Genomic DNA, 26,590 nt, shown 5'->3' on the forward strand with positions numbered 1-26,590 from the left:
CCATCCGGTCCTGGGGACTTGTCCACAATCAGCCCCTCCAGTCTGTCGAGCACCACCTCTCTAGTAACAGTAATGTCATTAAGACCCTCCATTCCTACCACCTTTCCATCGCTAACACCCGGCAAATTATTCACGTCCTCCTCCGTGAAGACAGAAACAAAAAAGTTATTCAAGACCTTAGCCATATCCCCATCCCCTACCACTAGCTCCCCTTTCTCATCCTCTAAAGGACCAACGTTCACCCTAGCCAGCCTCTTCCTTTTTATATATTTATAAAAACTCTTGCTATCCTTTTTTATATTAAGTGCTAGCCCAGCCTCATAGCTTCTCCTACCCTTCTTTATCAACTTCTTCGTCAATCTTTGTTGACATTTAAACCTTTCCCAATCCTCTTCTCGCCCACTGCTCTTAGCTACTCTAAATTCCTCCGCTTTTAATTTAACACTTTCCTTCACCTTCTTCGTTATCCACGGCTTATTACCTCTCTTCCTACTGTCCTTTTTAACCATCGGAATAAATTTCTGCTGAGCACCAAGAAAGATCTCCTTAAAGATCCTCCACTGCTCCTCAGCAGACCTACCTTCCAACGCACTCCCCCAGTCCACATTCGCCAATTCTTCTCTCATCCTACCATACTCCCCTCTATTCAAACAAAGGACGCGTGTTCGGGAACCCACTTTCTCCTCCTCCATCTGCACCAGAAACTCCACCATACAATGATCACTCTCTCCAAGAGGATCCTTCACCGCAAGGTCCCTAATTCTACCCGCCTCATTACATAGCACCAGATCCAAGATAGCTCGCTCCCTCGTCGGCTCCAACACACACTGTTCCAGGAAACTATCCTGGCAGCATTCCAAGAACTCCTCCTCGAGCCCACCTCGTCCAACATGGGTCGACCAATCAATATGCAGATTGAAATCTCCCATAACTACTGCCGTCCCATTCCTGCATGCCGCACTTATTTGCGTGTTAACAGCCCGCCCCACCTCCAGATCATTATTCGGGGGCCTATAGACGACACCCACCAGCGTCTTCCTCCCTTTGCTGTTCCTAATCTCTACCCACAACGATTCCACGTTCTGCTCTTTGGCTCCGATATCATCCCTTGCTACCACCTTGATACTATCCTTAATCAGCAGAGCTACGCCACCCCCTCTTTCCTCCTGCCTATCCTTCCTAAACACTTGATAGCCCTGTACATTCATCTCCCAGTCCCTGTCACATGTGAGGTTATCCATTTGGAAGAAATAATAGTAAAATGGAATATTATTTAAATAGTGACATGCTACTGTACAGAAGGACCTGGGGGTCCTTGTGCATGAATCACAAAACCTCCGACTGCAGGTACAGCAGGTGAACAAGAAGGCGAATGGAATGTTGGCCTTTATAGGAGGGGGACGGAATATAAAAGCAGGGAGGTCTTGCTGCAACTGTACAAGACAGTGGTGAGGCCGCAGCTGGAGTACTATGTGCAATTTTGGTCCCCTCATTTGCGAAAGGATATATTGGCCTTGAAGGCAGTACAGAGAAGATTTCTGATCGATAAGGGAATTAAGGGTTATGGGGAGCAGGTGGGTAAGTGGAACTGATCCTCTTCAGACCAGCCATGAACTTATTGAATGGCGGGGCAGGCTCGAGGGGCTAGATGGCCTACTCCTGCTCCTATTTCTTTTGTTCTTATGTTCTTATGTAACATAATAGATATAATATATAATTTTTCAAATGTAATGGAAAAAATTGTTTGCTGGAGCAGACGAGTGAAGGAGCAGAGAGAGAGAGCTAAGATTTTACCTGATAAAAACTAGTTTCAAATAAGTTTAAAGCACTTTATTCCTTGTAGAACTGTTTAAAGCATTTATTGAATTTACTGGTTTAAGAATTCTGAGGGAGTGGTTAGAAACAGTTGTGTGACATCAAGCCTTAAATCAGCGCCAGGTTTAAAAGGAGGCCTGGTGTAGACAGCGGGCAGCGTCTGAGCGGGCAGCGGAGTGAGAGAGAAGCAGAGTGAGTTATTAGGGCTTAATATCAAAAGGGCTTGAGTGAAAAAAGGCCAAGTGAGTTTACAGTGAATAATGGAGGGGCATGTGATGTGTGGTTTCTGTATGATGTGGGAAATGGTGGACCCCAGGGTCCATCCCAGTGACCATGTCTGTAGTAAGTGCAGGTTGCTGGAGGAGCTCCAGCTCAAGGTAGATGAGCTGGCATCTGAGCTACAGACACTGAGGCTCATCAAGGGGAGAGAGGATGTCAATGTCAATGGGGTACAAGTAAAATCCACCCTCCCTAGACTGGCTAGCTCTAAGGGACAGGGACAAGAAGGGGCTACTGGGAGGAGGAAGCGGGGTGAGGAGCGGAGGCCTCAGCCTCTTAATCTGCGTAACAGGTTTGAGGTTCTTACGTCCACTCTGGAAGAGGACGAGGCAGGTGAGGTTGGTGAGCAAACTGCACAAGGTACAGTGATGCAGCATGACAAGAAAAGGAAAAGGAACGTAGTAGTGATTGGGGATAGTGGGGTGAAGGGTATTGACACTGTCCTTTGTCACAATGACAAGGTGCACAGAAGGGTGTGTTGTCTGCCTGGTGCTCGGGTACAGGATGTCGCAGCTGGGCTGCAGAGGAACCTGGAGTGGGAGGGTAAAAATCCAGTCGTAGTTGTTCATGTAGGTGCTGACGACGTAGGCAAAATGCGAACTGAGGATCTGGGGAGGGAATACGAAAAGCTGGGAATAGAATTAAAAAGCAGAACCGACAAAGTGGTTATCTCTGGGCTACTGCCTGAACCGAGTGCAGACGGGCGTAGGGTTGATAGGATTAAAAAAGTGAATGGGTGGCTCAGGGATTGGTGTGGGAAGAATGGGTTTGAATTTATGGGACATTGGCACCAGTATTGCGGTAGGTGGGACCTGTTCGGGTGGGATGGGGTGGGTCTGAACCGTGCTGGGATCAGAGTGCTGGCTAATCGTGTAAAGAGGACTGTAAACAGGGCTTTAAACTAATTAGTGGGGGGGAGGGTGCGAGGGTAGGTGACATTACAGGGTCTAAAGTTAAGGAGACTGTACAAGTAAGGGAAGAGGCTGAGAATGTCCCAAAAATAGATGGAGTAAGGAGAGTGAATATGGTTGGTGATGTTCTGGCAAAAAGGTCCAGGTGAAGGCTGGGATGAAGGTGCTTTATCTGAATGCGCGAAGCATTAGGAATAAAGTGGATGAGCTGGTGGCGCAGATCGACACAAATGGATATGATCTGGTGGCCATTACAGAGACATGGTTGCAAGATGACAGGGACTGGGAGCTGAATGTTCAGGGCTATCAAGTGTTTAGGAAGGATAGGCGGGAAGGAAAAGGGGGGGGCGTAGCTCTGTTGATTAAGGATAGCATCAGGGTGGTAGCGAGGAATGATATTGGAGCCAAGGAGCAGAAGGTGGAATCGTTGTGGGTAGAGATTAGGAACAGCAAAGGGAGGAAGACACTGGTAGGTGTCGTTTATAGACCCCCCAATAATGATCTGGAGGTGGGGAGAGCTGTTAACACACAAATAAGTGTGGCGTGCAGGAATGGGACGGCCGTAGTTATGGGGGATTTCAATCTGCATATTGATTGGTCGACCCATATTGGACGCGGTGGGCTCGAAGAGAAGTTCTTAGAATGCTGCCGGGATAGTTTCCTCGAACAGTGTGTGTTGGAGCCGACGAGAGAGCGAGCTGTCTTGGATCTGGTGCTATGTAACGAGGCGGGTAGAATTAGGGAACTTGCGGTGAAGGACCCTCTTGGGGAGAGTGATCATTGTATGGTGGAGTTTCTGGTGCAGATGGAGGACGACAAATTGGGTTCTCGGACGTGCGTCCTTTTTTTGAACAGAGGGGATTATGGTAGGATGAGAGAAGAATTGGCGAATGTGGACTGGGAAAGAGCGTTGGAAGGTAGGTCTGCTGAGGAACAGTGGAGGATCTTTAAAGAGATCGTTCTTGGTGCTCAGCGGAAATTTATTCCGATGGTCAAAAAGGACTGTCGGAGGAGAGGCAATAAGCCGTGGATAACGAAGGAGATAAAAGAAAGTATTAAATTAAAAGCAGAGGCGTATAGAGTAGCTAAGATTAGTGGGCGAGAAGAGGATTGGAAGAGGTTTAAATGTCAACAAAGATTGACAAAGAAGTTGATAAAGAAGGGTAGGATAAACTATGAAGCTGCGCTAGCGCTTAATATAAAAAAAGATAGCAAGAGTTTTTATAAATATATAAAAAGGAAGAGGCTGGCTAAGGTGAACGTTGGACCCTGAGGGGATGAAAAAGGTGACTTAGTGGTAGGGGATGGAGATATGGCAGAGGTCTTGAATAACTTTTTTGTTTCGGTCTTTACGGAGGAGGATGTGAATACTTTGCCGGATGTTAGAAATGGAAAGGTGGTAGGACTAGAGGGTCTTGATGACATTACTGTTACTAGAGAGGTGGTGCTCGACAGACTGAAGGAACTGATTGTAGACAAGTCCCCAGGACCGGATGGAATGCATCCGAGGGTCCTGAAAGAAATGGCGGAAGTGATAGTTGATGCCTTGGTGGTTATTTTCCAGACATCGCTGGATTCCGGGGAAGTGCCGGAAGATTGGAAAACGGCTAATGTTACGCCGTTGTTTAAGAAAGGTACCAGGCAAAAGGCGGGAAATTATAGGCCGGTTAGTTTAACGTCTGTTGTAGGTAAAATGTTAGAATCCGTCATCAAGGAGGAAATAGCGAAGCATCTTGAGGAGAACTGCTTGATAGAGCAGACACAGCACGGTTTCTTTAAAAGGAAGTCGTGTCTGACAAATTTACTGGAGTTCTATGAGGATGTGTCTAGGGCGGTGGATGGAGGAGAGCCGGTGGATGTGGTCTTCCTGGATTTTCAGAAGGCGTTTGACAAGGTACCTCACCAGAGGTTATTACAGAAGATCAGGAGACATGGAGTTGGGGGTAGGGTGTTAGCGTGGATAGAGGACTGGTTGTCAAATAGGAGGCAGAGAGTGGGGGTCAATGGGTGTTATTCGGATTGGCGGATGGTGACTAGTGGAGTGCCCCAGGGGTTGGTGCTGGGGCCTCAGCTATTTACCATTTATATAAATGATCTGGAGGAGGGAACCGAGTGTAGGGTGTCGAAATTTGCTGATGACACCAAAATTGGTGGAAAGGCAAATTGTGCGGAAGGTAGGGAGAGTCTACAGAAGGATCTGGATAGGCTGGGCGAATGGGCCAGGAAATGGCAAATGGAATTTAATGTTGGTAAGTGCGAGGTGGTTCACTTTGGTAGGAATAATGGTAGGAAGGATTATTACTTACGTGGAGAAAAACTGCAGCAAGCGTCGGTGCAGAGGGACCTCGGGGTCCTTGTGCATGAGTCGCAAAAACCCAGCTTGCAGGTGCAGCAAGTGATCAGGAAGGCAAATGGGATGCTGGCTTTCATCGCAAAGGGGATTGAATATAAAAGTAGGGAAGTCTTGCTGCGGCTGTATAGGGCGTTGGTGAGGCCGCAGCTGGAGTACTGTGTACAGTTTTGGGCGCCGTACTTGCGCAAGGATATTTTAGCATTGGAGGGAGTGCAGAGGAGGTTTACTAGGCTGATTCCAGAGTTGAAGGGGTTGAGCTGTGAGGAGAGGCTAACTAGATTGGGCTTGTATTCGTTGGAGTTTAGAAGAATGAGGGGAGATCTCATTGAGACGTATAAGATGATAAATGGGATGGATAGGATAGAGGTGGAAAGACTCTTACCACTCAGAAAGGATAGTAGGACTGGGGGGCATAGCCTCAAGATAAAGGGGGGGCGGTTCAGGACAGAGTTGAGGAGGAACTTCTTCACTCAAAGGGTGGCGAATCTCTGGAATTCTCTGCCCGTTGAAGTTGTGGAGGCTGCCTCGCTAAATATTTTTAAGACTTGGGTTGATGATTTTTTGATGAGAGAGGGGATTAAGGGTTATGGGGAGAGGGCGGTAATGTGGAACTGAGATCAGCCATAATCTTGAATGGCAGAGCAGGCCCGGGGGGCTGGTTGGCCTACTCCTGCTCCTATTTCTTATGTACTTATGTACTGGAGGGCACAGCCTCGAGATGGGGGGGCTGCAGTTTGGAGCGGAGTTGGGGAGGAACTTCTTCGCTCGGGGGTGGTGAATCTCTGAAGTTCTCTGCCAGTTGAGGTGGTGAAGGCTACCTCGCTGAATATGTTTGGGACGCGGGGAGATAGGTTTTTGGTAGGCAAGGGGATTGGGGGTTATGGGGGGAACGTGGAAAGTGGAACTGAGCCACTTCAGATCAGCCATGATCTTATTGAATGGCGGGGCAGGCTCGAAGGGCTAGATGGCCTACTCCTGTTCTATTTCTTATGTTCTTATGTTCTTAAAAGCATGTTCGTGATGGACTGGTTGACAAGTCCAAAGCAAGTGGAGTTTGGGGATGAGTGACAGAATGGATCACTCGCTGACTTTGAGACAGAAACCAGAGAGAGTGAGCAAAGGAAGTAGTCCGGAGAGACAAAGTGGAAAATGTTTTTTTTATTCATTCGTGGGTCATGGGTTTCGCTGACTGACCAGCATTTATTGCACATCCCTAGTTGCCCTTGAGAAGGTAGTGGTGACAATGCTGTTATGGAGGGAATTCTCAGATTTTGACCCAGTGACCTCGAAGGAACAGTGATATATTTCCAAGTCAGAATGGTGAGGTGGCTTGGAGGGGACTTGCTGGGGTGATTTTCCCATTTATCTGCTGTCCTTGTCCTTCTAGATGGAAGTGGTCATGTGTTTGGAAGGTGCTGTCTAAGGATCTTCAATGAATTGCTGCAGTGCATCTTGTAGATAGTACACACTGCTGCTACTGAGCGTCGGTGGCAGACAGATTGAATGTTTGTAGATGTGATGCCAATCAAGTGGGCTGCTTTATCCTGGATGCTGTCAAGCTTCTTAAGTGTTGTTTGAGGTGCACCCATCCAGGCAAGTGGGGAGTATTCCATCACACTCCTGACTTGTGCCTTGTAGATGGTGTATAGACTCTGGGGAGTCAGGAGGTGAGTTACTTGCCACAGTATTCCTAGCCTCTGACCTGTCCTGCAGCCACTGTGTTTATGTGGTGAGTCCAGTTGAGTTTCTGGTCAATGGTGACCACAAGGGTGTTGACAGTGGGGGATTCAGTGACAGTTACATCATTGAATGTTAAGGAGCGGTGGTTAGAGTGTCTGATGTTGGTGATTAGTCATTGCCTGGCATTTATGTGGCACAAATGTTATTTGCCACTTGTCAGCCCAAGCCTGGATATTGTCCAGATCTTGTTGCATTGGAACATGGACTGCTTCAGTATCGGAGGAGTCATGAATTTTGCTGAACATTATGTGATAATCAGCGAACATGCCCACTTCCGACCTTATGATGGAGGGAAGGTCATTGGTGAAGCAGCTGAAGATGGTTGGACCTCAGACACTACCCTGAGGAACTCCTACAGAGATGTCGTGGAGTTGAGATGACTGATCCTCCACAACAACATCCATCTTCCTTTGTACCAGGTCTGACTCCAATCAGCGGAGAGTTTGCTCCCTGATTCCCGTTGATTCCAGTTTTGCTCGGGTTCCTTGATCCACACTCAGTCAAATGTGGCCTTGATTTCAGGGGCTGTCACTCTCACCTCACCTCTGGAATTCAGCTCTTTTGTCCATGTTTGAACCGAGGCTGTAATGAGGTCAGGAGCTGAGTGACCCTGGTGAAACCCAAACTGGGCGTTGCTGAGCAGATGCTGCATGATAACACTGTCGATGACCCCTTCCACCACTTTACTGGTGATCGATAGTAGACTGATTGGACGGTAATTGGCTGGGTTGGATTTGTCCTGCTTTTTGTGTTCAGGCCATACCTGGGCAATTTTCCACATTGTTGGGTAGATGCCAGTGTTGTAACTGTACTGGAAGAGCTTGGCTTGGGGAGCAGCAAGTTCTGGAGCACAAGTCTTCAGTACTATTGGTGGAATGTTATCAGGGCCCATTGCCTTTGCAGTATCCAGTGCCTCCAACCATTTCTTGATATCACATAAAGTGAATCAAATTATCAGGAGACTGGTATCTGAGATGCTGGGGACCACTGGAGGAGGCTGAGATGGATCATCCACTCGGCACTTCAGGCTGAAGATTGCTGTGAGTAATTCAACTTTATCTTCTGCACTGATGTGTTGGGCTCCTCCATCATTCCACAAGGATCAGTGTTGGGATCACTGTTATTCACAACTTAGACTCCATAACTTAGAACATAGAACATTACAGTGCAGTACTGGCCCTTCAGCCCTCAATGTTGCACCAACCAGTAGAACCAATCAAATGACCCTCTAACCTAAACTATTCCAGTGTTATCCATATGCCTATCCACTGACCATCTGAACGCCCTTAAAGTTGGCGAGTCCACAACTGCTGCAGGCAGGGCATTCCACGCCCTTACTACCTTCTGAGTAAAGAACCTACCTCTGACATCCGTCCTATAATTACCACCCCTTAATTTAAAGCTATGTCCCCTCATGTTAGCTATCACCATCTGAGGAAAAAGGTTCTCGCTATCCACCCTATCTAATCCTCTGAGCATCTTCTATGCCTCAATTAGGTCACTTATCCACCTTCTTCTTTCTAATGAAAACAACCTCAAATCCCCTCAGCCTTTCCTCATAAGACCTTCCCACTATACCAGGCAACATCCTTGTAAACCTCCTCTGCACACTTTCCAATGCCTCCACATCTTTCTTATAATGTGGTGACCAGAACTGTACGCAATACTCCAAGTGCGGCCGCACCAGAGTTTTGTACAGTTGCAACATGACATCACGGCTCCAAAATTCAATCGCTCTACCAATAAAAGCTAACACACCGTATGCCTTCTTAACAACCTTATCAACCTGGGTGCCAACTTTCAGAGATCTATGCACATTTACACCGAAATCTCTCTGCTCGCCGACACCACCAAGAGTCCTTCCATTACCCTATATTCTGTGCTCCTGTTACTCTTACCAAAGTGAATCACATCACACTTTTCCGCATTAAACTCCATTTGCCACCTCTCAGCCCAGCTCTGCAGCTTATCTATGTCCCTCTGCAAACTGTAACATCCATCCTCACTGTCTACAACTCCTCCGACTTTGGTGTTGTCAGCAAATTTACTAACCCATCCTTTTACACCCTCATCTAGGTGATTTATAAAAATGACAAACAGCAGTGGCCCAAAAACAGGTCTCTGTAGTACACCATTGTACCTGAACTCCAGGTTGACTATTTCCCATCAACCACCACCCTTTGTCTTCTATCATCTAGCCAATGCCTGATCCAAACTGCTAAATCACCCTCAATCCCATGCATCTGCATTTTCTGCAGGAGCCTACCATGGAGAACCTTATCAAATGCTTTGCTAAAATCCATATACACCACATCAACTGCTTTACCCTTATCCACCTCTATGGTCACCTTTTCAAAAAACTCGATAAGGCTTGTGAGGCACGACCTACCTTTCACAAAACCATGTTGACTATCCCTAATCAATTTCTTTCTCTCTAGATGATTATAAATCCTATCCCTTATAATTCTTTCCAAAACTTTGCCGACAACACAAATAAGGCTCACTGGTCTATAATTCCCAGGATGGTCTCTACTCCCCTTCTTGAACAATGGGAAAACATTTGCTATCCTTCAGTCTTCCGGCACTATACCTGTAGCCAATGAAGGCATGAAAATCAAAGCCAAAGGCTCTGCAATCTCCTCCCTCGCCTCCCAGAGAATCCTAGGGTAAATCCCATCCAGCCCAGGGGACTTATTTATTTTCATACTCTCAAGAATTGCTAACACCTCCTCCTTAAGTACCTCAATCCCGTCTAGTCTAAAAGACTGTATCTTAGTATTCTCCTTGACTACATTGACTTTTTCCTGCGTGAATACTGACAAAAAATATTAATTTAGTGCCTCTCCTATCTCTTCAGGCTCCACGCACAACTTCCCACTGCTGTCTCTGACTGACCCTAACCTTGCCCTAACCAATCTTTTATTCTTGACATACCGTAGAAAGCTTTAGGATTCTCCTTGACCCTATCCATCAAAGTCTTCTCATGTCCTCTTCTAGCTCTTCTTAACACTTTCTTTAGTTCCTTCCTGGCTAATTTGTAACTCTCCAGTGCCCTAACTGAGCCTTCATGTCTCATTTTTACATAAGCCTCTTTCTTCTTCTTCACTAGAGATTCAACTTCTCTCATAAGAACATAAGAACATAAGGAATAGGAGCAGGAGTAGGCCTACTAGCCCTTCGAGCCTGCCCCGCCATTCAATAAGATCATGGCTGATCTGTCGTGGCTCAGTTCCATATTCCCGCCCTCTCCCCATAACCCTTAACCCCCTCTCTTATCAAAAACCCATCAACCCGCGTCTTAAAAATATTTAGCGAGGTAGCCTCCACCACTTCAACGGGCAGAGAATTCCAGAGATTCACCACCCTTTGAGTGAAGAAGTTCCTCCTCAACTCCGTTCTAAACCGCTCCCCCCCTTTATCTTGAGGCTGTGCCCCCTAGTCCTACTATCCTTTCTGAGCGGGAAGAGTCTCTCCACCTCTGTCCTATCCATCCCATTCATCATCTTATACGTCTCAATGAGATCTCCCCTCATTCTTCTAAACTCTAACGAGTACAAGCCTAATTTATTCAGCCTCTCCTCATAGCTCAACCCCCTCAACTCCGGCATCAGCCTAGTAAACCTCCTCTGCACTCCCTCCAAGGCCAAAATATCCTTGCGTAAGTACGGCGCCCAAAACTGCACACAGTACTCCCGCTCGACCACTTCCTCCCTGCCTGACAGGGATGTTTCATCAAGGACTTGCAGTAGCTGTTCCTTGAATAAGCTCCACATTTCAGTTGTTCCCAGCCCCTGCAGTTTCCTACTCCAACCTACATATCCTAAATCTCACCTAATAGCCTCATAATTACCTTTCCCCCAGCTGTAACTTCTGCCCTTCGGTATATACCTATCCCTTTCCATCACTAAGGTCAACGTATCTGAATTGTGGTCACTATCACCAAAGTGCTCACCTACCTCCAAGTCTAACACCTGGTCTGGTTCATTACCCAGTACCAAATACAATGTAGCTTCACCTCTTGTTGGCCTATCTACATACTGTATCAGGAAACCTTCCTGCTCACATTGGACCAAAACTGACCCCAAAAACTTGGATATTGGAATCAAATACACCATTTTTAAATGACGGATAACACCAAATTGGGGGAACTATTTGATTTTGAGGAGAACTGGAATAAATTAATAGGACATGAATAAACTTCAGCAAATAGTTGGTGAGTAAAGTTCAGCACAGATAAACGTGAGGTATTTTTCAGTTAACGATGAATAGGGAGGGTTGAGAAACAAAGAATCTTTGTGTAGAAATTCACCAATCAGTAAACATACAGTTACAGGTGAGGAAATAAACAAAATACAATCGAAAACCAGGTTTTACTTCTGGAGGAATAGAATTGTAAAGCAGGGATGTTATTGCCAAACCTTGGTTAGACCACATTTACAGACAGTGTGCAGTTCGGGTCACCATTTCATACAAAGGATATAGAGTCAGGAGAGATAGTGTAGAGAAGATTTACAGAGATGATTCCAGAAATGAGTGGGTGGACATCTCAGGAAAGGATTAACCGGCTGGGTCTCTGCACTCGGGAAAACAGAAGGTTGAGGGTTGATCTAATCGAGGAGTTGAAAATTATGAAAGGTTTTTTATAGAACAGACACATTGAGAGTGTTCCTGTTGTGTGAAGAGCCTATCCAGTGGCCATCAATACAAGAAACCCAATGGGGAATTCATGAGGAACCTTTTCACCCAAAGAGTGATGAGAATGTGGAGCTCGCTGCCACAGGGAGTGGCTGAACTGAACTGAACAGTTGAAGTGGAAAATAGACAAGCAAATGAGGGAGAGGGGAATAGAGTTAAAATTGTCAAATTAGATGAGGAAAGATGCGAGGAGCCTTCGGTGGAACATAAATACAAGCATCAACTGGTTGGGCTGATTCACTCTCACTCTGATTCACACTCTCATTTTTCTTTCTTCTTCTCCTCTCATTCTTACTCTCACATTCTCTCTCTGTGTGCTTTCTCTATCTCTCATTCACTCCCTCATTCATTCTTAGATGCTAGCCCCCTCTCTCTCTCTCTCACATTCCCTTCCACTCTCTCACATTCTCTCTCTCTGATGATCACTTTTAAGAACATAAGAAATAGGAGCAGGAGTAGGCCATCCAGCCCTTCGAGCCTGCCCCGCCATTCAATAAGATCATGGCTGATCTGTCGCTGCTCAGTTCCACTTTCCCGCCCTCTCCCCATAACCCTTAATCCCCTCTCCTATCAAAAACCCATCAACCCGCGTCTTAAAAATATTCAGCGAGGCAGCCTCCACCACTTCAACGGGCAGAGAATTCCAGAGATTCACCACCCTTTGAGTGAAGAAGTTCCTCCTCAACTCCGTTCTAAACCGCCCCCCTTTTATCTTGAGGCTGTGCCCCCTAGTCCTATTGTCTTTTTTGAGCGGGAAGAGTCTCTCCACCTCTATCCTATCCTATTTTCCCTCTCCCTGATTCACTCAGTCTCTCTGATTCTCTCTCTAACAGAACCAAAGTCTCGCTCCCAGGTTGCTGTTACTGTCGGGATTGTGGTCGGGGTCCTCGTGCTCATCGCTCTCATCATTGTGGCTGTCGTCATCTACAAGAAGAAAGGTAGGAATTGGAGGGAAAATAGCAGCTCCTCACTGGGGGTTGGAGGGATTCTGGGAGAGTATTCCAGGTGGGGGTGGCTCAGGCTGTGGGTCTCAGGTTGGTGTTGGGGTGGGGTGCACAGAGTGGGTGGAAGAGCTGCAGGGTTGGGATAGGGAGGGTAAGGGGCTCATGATAAAGGGGGAGTATCTGTGAATTGTGGGAATGGTCTCAGTTTCTGGATGGAGTTCAGGGTATCTGTGGGGGTCTCAAGTCAGATTAAGGGTCCAAGGTGAGGGTGGGAGTGCAAGTCTCGGGTCGTGGTGGGAGTGAAGGTTCAAAATTATGTTGTAGGGGCTCAGTACGAGTGAGAGTTCCAGCCTCTGTCTCTGATTTTCTCTCAGTCTCATCACTCACTGAACATTCCATGTTTTACAGGGAGAGGGAAGAGCGACTACAATCCTGCAAATAGTAAGCTGATCATCAAACACCGTGTGTGTGTGTGTGTGTGTGTGTGTGTGTGTGTGTGTGTGTGTGTGTGTGTGTGTGTGTGTGTGTGTATTTCTGTGTGTCACTGTCAGTATGTGTGTGAGAACCTATTTCTCTGTGTCCCTCTTTGTCTCCCTCATTCTCTCTTTATCACATCCACAGTCTCTCTCTGTGAAAATGAAAAGTTTTTAATGCCTCTCCTTTCTTTAACAGGATCTGATGGTGATGTTTCCTCATCCAGCTCCTCCATGCATTCCTGAGGTATGAACTGTGTTGATAAATATTGGGAGCTGATCCTTCTAACTGGGATATTCCTGCTGGATTTAACTGTACAACCTGGTGGGTGGGATGTGAGCTCAGTGTCTGTCTCTCGCTGTATAGTCACTAAAGAGCAGCTCATCCAATCCAACACTGAGCTTTGAGACTGGCCTTCTGGAGACGGCTGCCCTGTACAGTCTGAGGATGGAGAAATTGTGGGGATTGAGGTGTCGAGACATCCAGAGACATTCACCCTGGATAGCCTCTGCAAAGCTGCTCAATTTCCTTAAGGAAGTCAGATGTCCCAGAGGTTTCCCTGAAGTTGGCCACTGGAGTCTATCGCTCCCACAGGATTTAATATTAGTCATGTTTTGTGATGAGTCTGATCATTTGCTGAATGTTTGAGCTGTGGAGTAGAACTCAGGAGTTTAGCTGGTGTTTGGGGCTCTGATGGGTTTGGCTGGTGTTTGGGGCTCTGATGGATTTGGCTGGTGTGTTGGGGCTCTGATGGGTTTAGCTGGTGTGTTGGGGGTCTGATGGGTTTAGCTGGTGTTTGGGGTCTGATGGGTTTAGCTGGTGTGTTGGGGGTCTGATGGGTTTAGCTGGTGTGTTGGGGGTCTGATGGGTTTAGCTGGTGTTTGGGGGTCTGATGGGTTTAGCTGGTGTTTGGGGGTCTGATGGGTTTGGCTGGTGTTTGGGGCTGTGATGGGTTTAGCTAGTGTTTGGGGCTCTGATGGGTTTAGCTGGTGTTTGGGGGTCTGATGGGTTTAGTTGGTGTTTGGGGGTCTGATGGGTTTAGTTGGTGTTTGGGGGTCTGATGGGTTTAGCTGGTGTTTGGGGGTCTGATGGGTTTAGCAAGTGTTTGGGGGTCTGATGGGTTTAGCTGGTGTTTGGGGCTCTGATGGGTTTAGCTGGCGTTTGGGGCTCTGATGGGTTTAGTTGGTGTTTCATAGGTGGAACATTGAATGTTAAAACACCTATGCTTTGGAGTGGGCCATTCAGCCCATTGAATCCCTGCCTGATAATGAAGAGCTCTCTACATTAAACAATCTCCTCTGCGTTCTCTCCAATACAATCACATCTTTTGTGTAACCAGACTGTGTACAATGCTTCAGCTGTCGTCTGTCTGGTGTTGTTTGCAGTTCTAACAAAACCAAGTCCTGCACCTTGGCTAATAAAGGAAAACATGTTGTATTCCTTCTTAATCATGTAATTAACCTGATCTGATACCTTTCCCAGTCTGTGGACACACACTCCTGGGTCCCTCTGTTCCTCCACATTACTCATTATCCTCCCATTTTTGGGGTATTTCCTTTGCCTTGTTAATCCTCCCAAAATCCCTCACCTCTCACTGCTCTGGATTGAATTCCATTTTCCACTGTTCTTCCCAACTGCCCAGACCATCTTTATCTTCCTGCGGTCTGAAGCTTTCCTCCTCACTCTCACCCACACAGAAAATATTTGTACATCTGTAAGCTTCTTCACCATTTTCTGTTCAGTAGAAGCTAAATAATTTGTATAATTTATAGAAAGTAAGGGGCCAAGTTCTGTGCCCTGTAGATCCCAGAACTCACCACACTGCCCTCAGCAACCCTACTTATCACCTCCACAAACAAATCAGGTTCGTCTGAGCTGCGCTTTCCTTAACAAATCCATGCTAACTTTCCTTGATTAATCTCTGCCTTTCGAAATGAAGCTTTGCACTGTTCCTCAAAATCAATTCCAATAATTTTCCCACCGCCAAAATAAAGCTAACTGGTGGAGAATCACTCAGTCCTTCAACCCTCTTTCACCACTTGTGACACCAGGGAGAAATGTTTCTGTTTCCCAAATCTCTGTAACATCCTCCCTTGCTTCTTTCAACAGCCTGGGGATTTGTCCACTTTCAAAAATGTTAAACCCATTAATAGTTGCTCTCTGCAATGTTTATCCATGCCATCATTCAGTCTCCTTTTCCCGAACTACATCATTGTATTATCATCGGCTCCCTGATTTCTGAATTATACATCCAGAATCTTCCCACATCTGCTTCCTCACCCAGTTTAGTGTTTTGGTCTCCGATAGACCCAACTCTTTCTTTTTTGTCCCTCGATTTTATGTATTTATAAAACATCTTTGGATGTTCCTTGATTTTAATTGAAAGTATTTTTTCCCCAAGCACTCACTTTGTTTTCCCAATTTTTCTTCTAATTTCACCCCTATGCTTCCTGAACTCCTCCAGCTTTCTGCAGTTTTAGGTGTCAGGGCTCTGCTGGGTCTGATGGTTTTGTTGGGGGTGTTCTGAGTCTGCTGGGTATTCCTCTTTCTGTAATAATGGACCTTTTTCCTCCTCCCAGTGACCTCCCGCATCCCATTAAGTAATCCAGAGAGATCAGTGAGAGGAACGGATGAGACAATCATTGAAGATGAGTGTGACTGATGGCAGGCCTCCATATGTAACTGTGTAAATATACTGTAAATACCTGTGATTTTTCTATTGGGGATGAATTTTTAAATCTGCACAGACTGTAAGAATCATAATCACTGACTCCCAGTTTACTCATTATGTCCAAACTAAAGAATCCCTACACTACAGGAGGCCATTCAGCTCATCATGTCTGCATCGACAACAATCCCGCCCAGGCCCTATCCCCATAATCCCACGTATACACCCTGACAGTCCCCCTAACACAAAGGAGCAATTTAGCATGGCCAGCCAAACTAACCTGCATATCTTTGGAGTATGGGAGGTAACCGGAGCACCCAGAGGAAAGCCATGCAGACAGTGAATTGATGCCAGAATTGACCCCAAGGCCCCTGGCACTCTGAGGCAGCCACTGTGCCGCCCAGTTTACTCACTGTTTTCACTGAGAGATAGAGTAGGTGTGTGCAGTGAGTGCTGTGTTCCCCAGGACAAGCCCCAGGTTTCAGTGTGTTGTTAATGTTTCAGATGACAACAAGAAGTCTCACACCACCAGGTTAAAGTCCAACAGGTTTATTTGGTAGCACAAGCCATTTGCTTTCGGAGCGCCCCTCCTTCATCAGGTGAGTGGGATTTCAGTTCACAAACAGGGCATATAAAGACACAAACTTAATTTACAGAATAATAGTTGGAATGCGAGGCTTTACAGGTAATCAAGTCTTAAAGGTACTGACAATATGGGTAGAGAGAGGGTTAAGTACAGGTTAAAGAGATGTGTACTGTCTCCAGCCAGGACAGTTAGTGAGATTTTGCAAGCCCAGGCAAATTGTGGGGGTTAGTGTGTCATGAACCCAAAATCCTTATTGAGGCTGTCCTCATGTGGGTTCATGTCACACTATCTGTAACTGCCACGACTTGCCTGGGCTTGCAAAATCTCATCCAGGTTCCTTAAGCAGCACCTTCCAAACCCATCCCCCCTCCCGTCCCGCCCCATGTCCATTCTCTGTAAATTAGTTTATTCACTATGTTTTCTCTGCCAGTACTAACAATGTAAATTTCCCCAATCGTGCCCCTTGGCTTCCCTCCATTGCTGATATTTGGTTTGGATCTTCATTTGGTGAAAGACCAATTTAAACACCTGTCATTTAATAAAACAATCCAAGAAACTTCCTTGTAAAAGGAAATATGACACTGATCCTTATCAGAGGATGTGAGGCCATTGAACAAATGATGTCTCCACTGCACCACAAGGCCTCTACACTTCTGTATATTTACACTGGTGTTTCAATTCCTACTTTAATCTTCTGTTCAAAGTCATCTTGACATGCTCTTCATTGACCCAGGAGGAAGAACTAGTAAAACGCAGAACCAAGAATACTGGTCTGAACTGGACTTGTACACTTTAAATCAAACATCATTAAAATGGGGTAACAAGATTAATGGTCTGAGCTGGTCTTGTATACTTTAAATGGAACACAAGTGAAATGAGAAGTAAGAATAATGGTCTGAACTGGTCTTGTATACTATAAATTGAACCCCAGGAAAATGGGGCAATAGAAATACTGGTCTGCTGGTCTTGTATACTTTGAACACCAGTAAAACGGGGAAGCAAGATTACTGGTCCGAACTGGCCTTGTGTACTTTAAATGGGACACCCGTAAATCGGGAAACGGGGATACTGGTCTGAACTGGTCTTGTATACTTTAAATGGAACAGCAGTAAAATGGGGAAATAAGGTTACGAGTCTCAAATTGTCTTGAATTTTTTAACTGAACCAGTATAAGAGGGAAATATGAATATTGGTCTGAACTGATCTTGTATACGTTGAATCAGGAAACAAGAACACTGATTCTGACCTGCCCTTCGATACTCTGAATCAAGTACTGACAAAGCGGGGAAATAGAAATACTCGTCTGATCGGGTTGTGTATGCTTTAGATTGGAACACCAGTAAAATGAGGAGATAAGAATCCTGGTCAGAACTGGTTTTTCCTGTTGGGAAAACTTTGATGATTTCTCCCATCATGCCGTGTGGTAAACCCTCCCACAAATTCTTGTTTTGTATTTGTCAAAATCTCTCAGCCCTGTGGAGATTGTGCAATCTATCCTGCCAATCAACTTCATCATTCGAACTTGCACAGTCTTCCAAAAGAGACGTCATTTGAAACTAGTCAAAGGAGACAGAAATTATGGTGTCCCCAATAAATGTATTTTCTTCCTGGTGAAGCCATGCAAATCACACCACAAATGCTCCATCTGATAAACCTTCCCGACTTTTGTTTACTTCCCTAAAGACCAAAGGGGATCTTTTGTCTCGAGATCTCCTTTGAATGTCCAACGGGTCATGGCCAGACCACCAAATATATTTCTCTTAAGTTAATCAACATGGACACAAATATCTCTCAGAGAAAGCAGCCAATGTGTGAGCCTCAGCTACACTGAAACATAGATTAACACCAATTGATATATTCCACTGAACTACATCCAAGGTGAGTGTTTCTGATTCTTTCTCAATTCCAGGGATCAACATATTTTGCGAATTTGTTCCTTCTCTTAAGCAACATTTTATTTTCTCAGAGCTAACCCACTACATTGTGCCCCCATGACCTATTTTAAATTTAAGATTGTCCCACATTCAAACAGCAATCTTGTTGTGCTGAGAAGTTATGTTGATGTTCCATATATTTCTTCCCAAATAAAAACTATTTTTTGATCCCAAGAAATCACCCAGACTGAGGGTGAGATTTTCCGGTTGCCTCTGCCCTGAGACTGGATCTTTCCACACGAGGTCAACAGACCTTTAAATGGTCGGTCAAATTTCCCATCCTGTTCATGCCGATTCTTGTGGTGGGCAGATCGGAAAGTTTACCACTGAATCACAGAATTGATACAGGGCAGAAGGCGGCCATTCAATGGTTTTCCCATTAGCTTTCATTGTGAAAACTAAAATGTTTATTTTTAATTCGTTCGTGGGACACGGGTATCACTGGTTGGCCAGTATTTATTGATGTGGAGATGCTGGCATTGGGCTGCAGTAAGCACAGTATGAAGTCTCACAACACAAGGTTAAAGCTTTATTTAAACCTGTTGCACTTTAACCTAGTATTGTGAGACTTCTTACAGTATTTATTGTCCATCCCAGTAGCCCGAAGGCAGTTGAGAGGCAGCCATATTGCTGTGGCTCTGGAGTCACATGTAGGCCAGGCCAGGTAAGGCCGGCAGATCTCCTTCCCTAAAGGATGTTAATGAAGCAATTGGCCCATTGAGCCTGCACCTACAACAATCCCACCTCAGATCTATACTCAGAACCCCACACCTTTACCCTACTAGCCCCCCGACACCAAGGATTAATTTGGCACAGCTAATCCACCGAATCTTCTCATCTTTGGGTTTTGGGAGGAAAGCAGAGCACCTGAAGGAGAGCCATGCAGACACAGGGGATAACGTGCAAACTCCACACAGACGGTGACCCAAGGCTGGAATTGAACCCACGTCCCTGGCGCTGTGAGGAAACTGTTGCCACTGTGCTGCCTCGGTTTCACTGTGTTGGTGTTTAGCGGTCTGATTGGTTTTGCTACATCACCTCAGTTTGTTTTCTGTCGATCCTTCCTGCCCTGCCCTATCCCCCCACCGTGGCCCCCCACCAGGTCTCCCCACCCCATCCAATGACCACCCCGCACATTCAGACTCTCCCCTTTCTCCCCTGCTCCTGCAGGTCTGTCTGGTCTGTCTCCCCACGGTTACAATCCAGACAACAGGACCAAACTGCCTCCGTTCAGCCAGAATTTTCCAACTGCAACACAGAATTCACAGAACATCAACAACTGCCCTCTCTCCCTCCGCCCGTCTCTCTTTATTGATTCTCTTAACACAACTCAACCAGAGGTTAACTACAGACTCCCTACAGTTCAGAAGGAGGCCATTCAGCCATCACATCCATGCTAACTCTCCGAAAGACCATCTTATGCAACTCCACACAGACAGTCAGCTGAGGTTGGAATTGAACCCAGGTCCCTGGCTCTGTGAGGCAGCAGTGCTAACCATTGTGCCACCATGTCATCCACATCCACACAGATTGCTTCCCATCCTTTAGGTTTGTACACAGGACTGAGAGATATTGATAAACTAAAATGAGAAATTGTTTGCTTACAAATCAGGATATCTCTGAACATAAACAACTCGGTTGTTCACACAGTAGTTTAAACTTTACTGTGAGTTTCTTTAACTTTTTTTCTAATCATCTTCTGATATTCCACCAACCAGACATCAACAGCCCATTTCTGAAAAGCAGCGAGATCCATTTCTTCTTCCTGATTCAATCATCTAATCTTTGGTCTCACATCTCCGTGATCTCTCACTATTTGTTTCTTCCTGTCGACTTTCTCCCAAACATTCCAATTTCCCTAATCTTATCCGAGCATCAAATCACCAAATACTGTTTCTTTGTGCACCATTTTACCTTTCAATTTAACTCTGTCTTTTCAACTATTCACTTCTTCAAATCAATTCCCTCCTGAACAAACACAGTAACTTCTCAAACAAGGCTCAGCAACCCGAGACCTATTGTTTTCGTGATTGGTTCAATGGTACAAGGTTTAATATAAGTAGAGGGCACAGCTTACAGACTGAGAGGGACACTATCAGTAGAGGACACAGCTCACACACTGAGAGGGACAGTTTCATAGAATTACTGATAATGCTGATCCCTTTGTGTGCAGTGATTTCTGTGGGTGATGGAGTGTGAGGTGGGATTGCTGGGTTTAGATCTGAACCAGAAGTCAGCAGAGAACGTGAGAGATAACAGCGAAATAGTCCATTCAACCCCTTGAACCTGTCCTGAGTTACAACACAATCATAGCTGATCTGCCTCACCTCGACTTTCAGTCCTGCTCTCTGTAACCTGCATTCCCTGAGACACCACAGATCTATTTATCTTCAACATCTTCAGTAAGGATTCATCCTTAATTTTCTGGGGTTGTAAATCACAAAGGTGAGTGAAGAAATTTCTTGTCATTTTAACTGGTTCACCTGTTACCCTGAGGCTTTGCCCTCATGTTTTATTGTTCACCAACAGAAAGAATCTTTCAGTGTCTTACTAATGAAGCCCGATCAGAATCTAACCTGTTTCAGTGAGATCACTTTTCTAAACTCCAATGAATAATCCCCCAACCTGCACAACCTTTCCTCATAAAATAAATCACAATCATTCCAAGAATCAGCCAATTAAACCTTCTCTGTACAAATTCCAGGATAACTCTGCACAGAATTGCAATTTCAGAAATGATCTAAAAATTTTTTGTTCTGTTCTCGAATCCCATTGCTATAAAGATGTCGGCACCATTTGCTTTTCTGATCGATTTCTGAAGGGAAGTCACGTAGCACAGTGGTTAGTATTGCTGCCTCACAAACCAGGGACTTTGTTCAATTCCGGCTTTGGAATATATGAGCCTTGTCAGGCCTCATTTGGAGTACTGTGCGCAGTTCTGGTCGCCTTACTATAGGAAAGACGTAGAAGCTATTGAAAGGGTACAGAGGAGATTTACAAGGTTGTTGCCTGGACTGGGAGGCATGCCTTATGAAGTTAGGTTGAGGGAGCTGGGTCTCTTTTCCCTGGAGAGACGAAGGTTGAGAGGCGACCTGATAGAAGTTTATAAAATGTTGAGAGGAATAGATAGGGTGGATTCTCAGAGGCTATTTCCCCGGGTTGAAATGGTCGCTATGAGAGGACACAGATTTAAGGTGCGGGGAGGAAAGTACAGAAGTGATGTTAGGGGTAAGTTTTTCACTCAGAGGGTGGTGAGTGAATGGAATCGGCTGCCGTCAGTGGTGGTGGAGGCGAACTCGCTGGGGTCTTTTAAAAGACTTCTGGATGAGTATATGGGGTTTTATGGGATCGGGGGTTATAGATAGGTCTATAGATTGGTAGGTGTTGATGTGATTGGCGCAACTAGTGGGCCGAAGGGCCTGTTTGTGTTGTAGTGTTCTATGTTCTATGTACTGTCCGTATGGAGTTTGCATGTTTTCCCTGTGCCCGTGTGGTCTTCCACCAAAATCTCTGGTTTTCTTCGAGAGGTTGTTTGGTCTTACTAAATTGCCAGTTAGTGTTCAAACATGAGTAGGTTAGGGGGATTAGCTGGGTTACAGGAATAGGGCCTGTGTCAGATGCTTTGGCAGAGAGTTGGGTGCAGATTTGATGGGCTAAATGGCCTCCTTATGCTCTGTTGGGATTCTCTGATTGTTACTTTATGGATTTTTTTTGTGTTCCTTATAGAGTGCACCTAAGTCTCTCATTGAAAAGAAAGTGTTCTAATTTTCTGTCCTTGCCAGCAAAGTTGAATAGCCCCACAGCTCTGCTCTGCTCCAATGCTTTCCCACCATGTGTAACAGGAAGCCACATTTTGCCTCCAAGACACACTCATTGTGCAATGTGCATTCACTGAGCCCACTGACAAAACTGTCTGACTTCATTACCTGAATTAATAAGTAAATAAATGTGGCCTGGTCTCAGAAATATTCTTACACACAATCATTTATTTCACAAAGCATTTTTGTCTGAAACCTGCAGAGATTACAACAGGTAACAGAGTCTGAGTGTGAGATTAATACTGTGCCTCCCTCGATATATCATTAAGTTTCTGTCTCTTTGATGGAAGTTTTCTAGGTGAAAAAAAAAGACTTTACAAGGTTTCCTGGAACCAGTACTTGGTTTTGATTATCTGTGTCTCAGAGCCACAATTCACTCTGACTCTGTCTCATACTCTGCCCCTTTTTATTTCTCCCTTGTACAATATAACAAAGTGGGATGCTGTTACTGAAGGATGGACATGTTCCAACTTAAAGGCTTTCTGATAGTCTGGGTTCAGCAGAGTGACATCTGTACGGACAAATGTGAATGCGCAGAAGGCCATATTGTATGGAGATGCAGTGTAACCCCATACTTGCTCACATTACATGCTATCTGCCACCTTGCACCTTTGCTTAAGTTGTCCACATGTCTTTGCAGCTTCTCTTTGTCCTCCACAGTTTGCACTTCCATCTGACTTTGTAGCTGTTGTAAGTTTAGATACATGACACTCAGCCTCTCGGTGTGAGTCATGAATGTGGATTGGAAACTGAAGACCCAGCACTGATCCTCGTGACACTCCACTCGTGACAGCTGGTCAACTCAAAAATAGTGCACTTATGTCGAACCTCTGTCTCCTGTCTGTTAACCGGTCCTCTGTTCATGTAAAAAATATTACCCAACTCCTGAGCAGAGATGCGCTTTCGAGAATAAGCTTTGTAAAATAAAGGATAAAGTTTGAAGAGTTTAATGCTGTTGAGCTGGTGTCCTCTCATGTCAAGATCAGTGGATGTCTGGAGTCTCACACCAACAGAGCTTTGGCGTGGAGGAGAATATGGATCTGGATGATTTCTTCCTGTTCCAGCTTTGCAGGTCCAAAATGCAGACAGGTGACACTCAGATGAGGATTCTCTGGCAGCAGGTTGTAAACCAGGCACAATTTGAGGCAAAATGGAGAGATAATCAGATTGAGTCACATCAGTTTCTAAACACATTCCCCAAAGAGACTGAGTTCAAAACCAACAGGTTCAAAACTTAAATTCTGTCCCTGTAATTCGATTTCCAACTGATTTCTATAAATTGGGCCATACAGCCTCATACGCACTCAAGTCTCTCTGTTCCTCCAATCCCTTTATAACTGTACCATTCAGTTTACATTACCTCTGTACATTCTTCTGTTCAAACTGCATCACTTAAAATACTTCACTGGATTGTATTTCACCTGCCCTGTGTCTGCCCATTTCACCAGTCTGTCTAATGGAACATTGATTGTATCTGGATGGTGGACAAAGTGATGGGAGTGAAGTTTCAGTTTCACAGAGTCTTTGTTCAGACCCTGTCTGGAGTCACTGTGTTCAGTTCTGGACACCGCACCTCAGGAAGGGGAGATTGGTCTTGGAGAGGGTTCTGATCACCACAATAATAAAAGGAGGTTAAATGAAAGGGGTTTTAATCTCCCGGAGTTTATCTGATTGGACAGTTGTCAACATTGAGGCAGATTCTCGCCCTGTTTGTGTCTATTCTGCCGGAGACTGATGACTCCCTGAATCTCTTTATTCTGATTGGTTCAGTCCTATTTTGTGTCCAGTCAGATTGAGGCTCAGTGTGAACAGGGAAAGACAGAAGGAGTGAGTTGAGAAAATGGTCTTTCTTTGAGAAAGAGTTTCCTCCAAATGTTTCTCCAACATGAGGGAAGCAGCAATGATTGGACTGATAGAGCTGGTCCTTCTGTGTGGAGAGGTGTCTGCAGGTGAGTGATGGGGTGTGAGAGGGGCAATGCCAGGCTGGGTACTGGGGCATTAACCCTGGGTCAGTGAGTGATGGGGTGTGAGAGGGGCAATGCCAGGCTGGGTACTGGGGCATTAACCCTGGGTCAGTGAGTGATGGGGTGTGAGAGGGGCAATGCCAGGCTGGGTACTGGGGTATTAACCCTGGGTCAGTGAGTGATGGGGTGTGAGAGGGGCAATGCCAGGCTGGATACTGGGGTATTAACCCTGGGTCAGTGAGTGATAAGAACATAAGAACATAAGAAATAGGAGCAGGAGTAGGCCATCTAGCCCTTCGAGCCTGCCCCGCCATTCAATAAGATCATGGCTGATCTGTCGTGGCTCAGTTCCACTTTCCTGCCCTCTCCCCATAACCCTTAATCCCCTCTCTTATCAAAAACCCATCAACCCGTGTCTTAAAAATATTTAGCGAGGCAGCCTCCACCACTTCAATGGGCAGAGAATTCCAGAGATTCACCACCCTTTGAGTGAAGAAGTTGCTCCTCAGCTCCGTTCTAAACCGCTCCCCCTTTATCTTGAGGCTGTGCCCCCAGTCCTATTATCCTTTCTGAGCGGGAAGAGTCTCTCCACCTCTATCCTATCCATCCCATTCATCATCTTATACGTCTCAATGAGATCTCCCCTCATTCTTCTAAACTCTAACGAGTACAAGCCTAGTTTATTCAGCCTCTCCTCATAGCTCAACCCCCTCAACTCCGGCATCAGCCTAGTAAACCTCCTCTGCACTCCCTCCAAGGCCAAAATATCCTTGCGTAAGTACGGCGCCCAAAACTGCACACAGTACTCCAGCTGCGGCCTCACCAATGCCCTATACAGCCGCAGCAAGACCTCCCTACTTTTATATTCAATCCACCTCGCTATGAAGGCCAGCATCCCATTTGCCTTCCTGACCACCTGCTGCACCTGCAAGCTGGGTTTTTGCGACTCATGCACAAGGACCCCAAGGTCCCTCTGCACCGTCGCCTGCTTCAGTTTTTCGCCACGTAAGTGATAATCCTTCCTACCATTATTCCTACCAAAGTGGACCACCTCGCACTTGCCAACATTAAATTCCATTTGCCATTTCCTGGGCCATTCGCCCAGCTTATCTAGATCCTTCTGTAGACTCTCCACACCCTCCGCACAATTTGCCTTTCCTCCAATCTTGGTGTCATCAGCAAATTTCGACACCCTACACGCGGTTCCCTCCTCCAGATCATCTATATAAATGGTAAATAGCTGAGGCCCCAGCACCGACCCCTGAGGCACTCCACTAGTCACCATCCGCCAATCCGAATAGCACCCATTGACCCCCACTCTCTGCCTCCTATTTGACAACCAGTCCTCTATCCACGCTAACACCCTATCCCCAACTCCCTGTCCCCTGACCTTCTGCAATAACCTCCTGTGAGGTACCTTGTCAAACGCCTTCTGAAAATCCAGAAAGACCACATCCACCGGCTCTCCTCTATCCACCGCCCTAGACACATCCTCATAGAACTCCAGTAAATTTGTCAGACACGACTTCCCTTTAACGAAACGGTGCTGCGTCTGCTCTATCAAGCAATTCCTCTCAATATGCCTCGCTATTTCCTCCTTCAACAGACGTTAAACTAACCGGCCTATAACTCCCTGCCTTTTGCCTGGCACCCTTCTTAAACAACGGCGTAACATTAGCCGCTTTCCAATCTTCCGGCACTTCCCCGGAATCCAGCGACGTCTGGAAAATAACCACCAAGGCATCCACTGTCACCTCCGCCATTTCTTTCAGAACCCTCGCATGCATTCCATCTGGTCCTGGGGACTTGTCCACAGTGAGTCCCTCCAGTCTGTCGAGCACCGCCTCTCTAGTAACAGTAATGTCATTAAGACCCTCCAGCCCTACCACCTTTCCATCTGTAACACCCGGCAAATTATTCACGTCCTCCTCCGTGAAGTCAGAAACAAAAAAGTTATTCAGGACCTCAGCCATATCCCCATCCCCTACCACTAAGTCCCCCTTCTCATCCTCTAAGGAACCAACGTTCACCCTAGCCAGCCTCTTCCTTTTTATATATTTATAAAAACTCTTGCTATCCTTTTTTATATTAAGCGCAAGCCCAGCTTCATAGTTTCTCCGACCCTTCTTTATCATCTTCTTTGTCAATCTTCGTTGACATTTAAACCTCTCCCAATCCTCTTCTCGCCCACTACTCTTTGCTACTCTAAACACCTCCGCTTTTAATTTAACACTTTCCTTCACCTCCTTCGTTATCCACAGCTTATTACCTCTCCTCCTACTGTCCTTTTTGACCATTGGAATAAATTTCCGCTGAGCACGAAGAAAGATCTCCTTAAAGATCCTCCACTGCTCCTCAGCAGACCTACCTTCCAACGCGCTCCCCCAGTCCACATTCGCCAATTCTTCT

At 45.8% G+C, this 26,590-nt stretch overlaps 1 protein-coding gene across 1 annotated transcript in view; it reads left to right on the top strand.

Annotated features, from left to right (window-relative positions):
- Positions 1 to 26,590, top strand: part of LOC145348656 (class I histocompatibility antigen, F10 alpha chain-like) — a 38,117-nt gene that overhangs the window by 3,852 nt on the left and 7,675 nt on the right. The window contains 8 exon segments of the mRNA XM_080196822.1: positions 12,627 to 12,731; positions 13,146 to 13,178; positions 13,410 to 13,446; positions 17,452 to 17,512; positions 22,878 to 22,907; positions 23,204 to 23,306; positions 24,030 to 24,092; positions 24,095 to 24,166. Of these exon segments, the coding sequence (XP_080052948.1) occupies positions 12,627 to 12,731; positions 13,146 to 13,178; positions 13,410 to 13,446; positions 17,452 to 17,512; positions 22,878 to 22,907; positions 23,204 to 23,306; positions 24,030 to 24,092; positions 24,095 to 24,166 (504 nt within the window).

The sequence above is a fragment of the Carcharhinus amblyrhynchos genome, chromosome 9, assembly GCF_965287045.1.
Source record: "Carcharhinus amblyrhynchos chromosome 9, sCarAmb.v2.hapA, whole genome shotgun sequence".
Classification (NCBI taxonomy): Eukaryota; Metazoa; Chordata; class Chondrichthyes; order Carcharhiniformes; family Carcharhinidae; genus Carcharhinus; species Carcharhinus amblyrhynchos.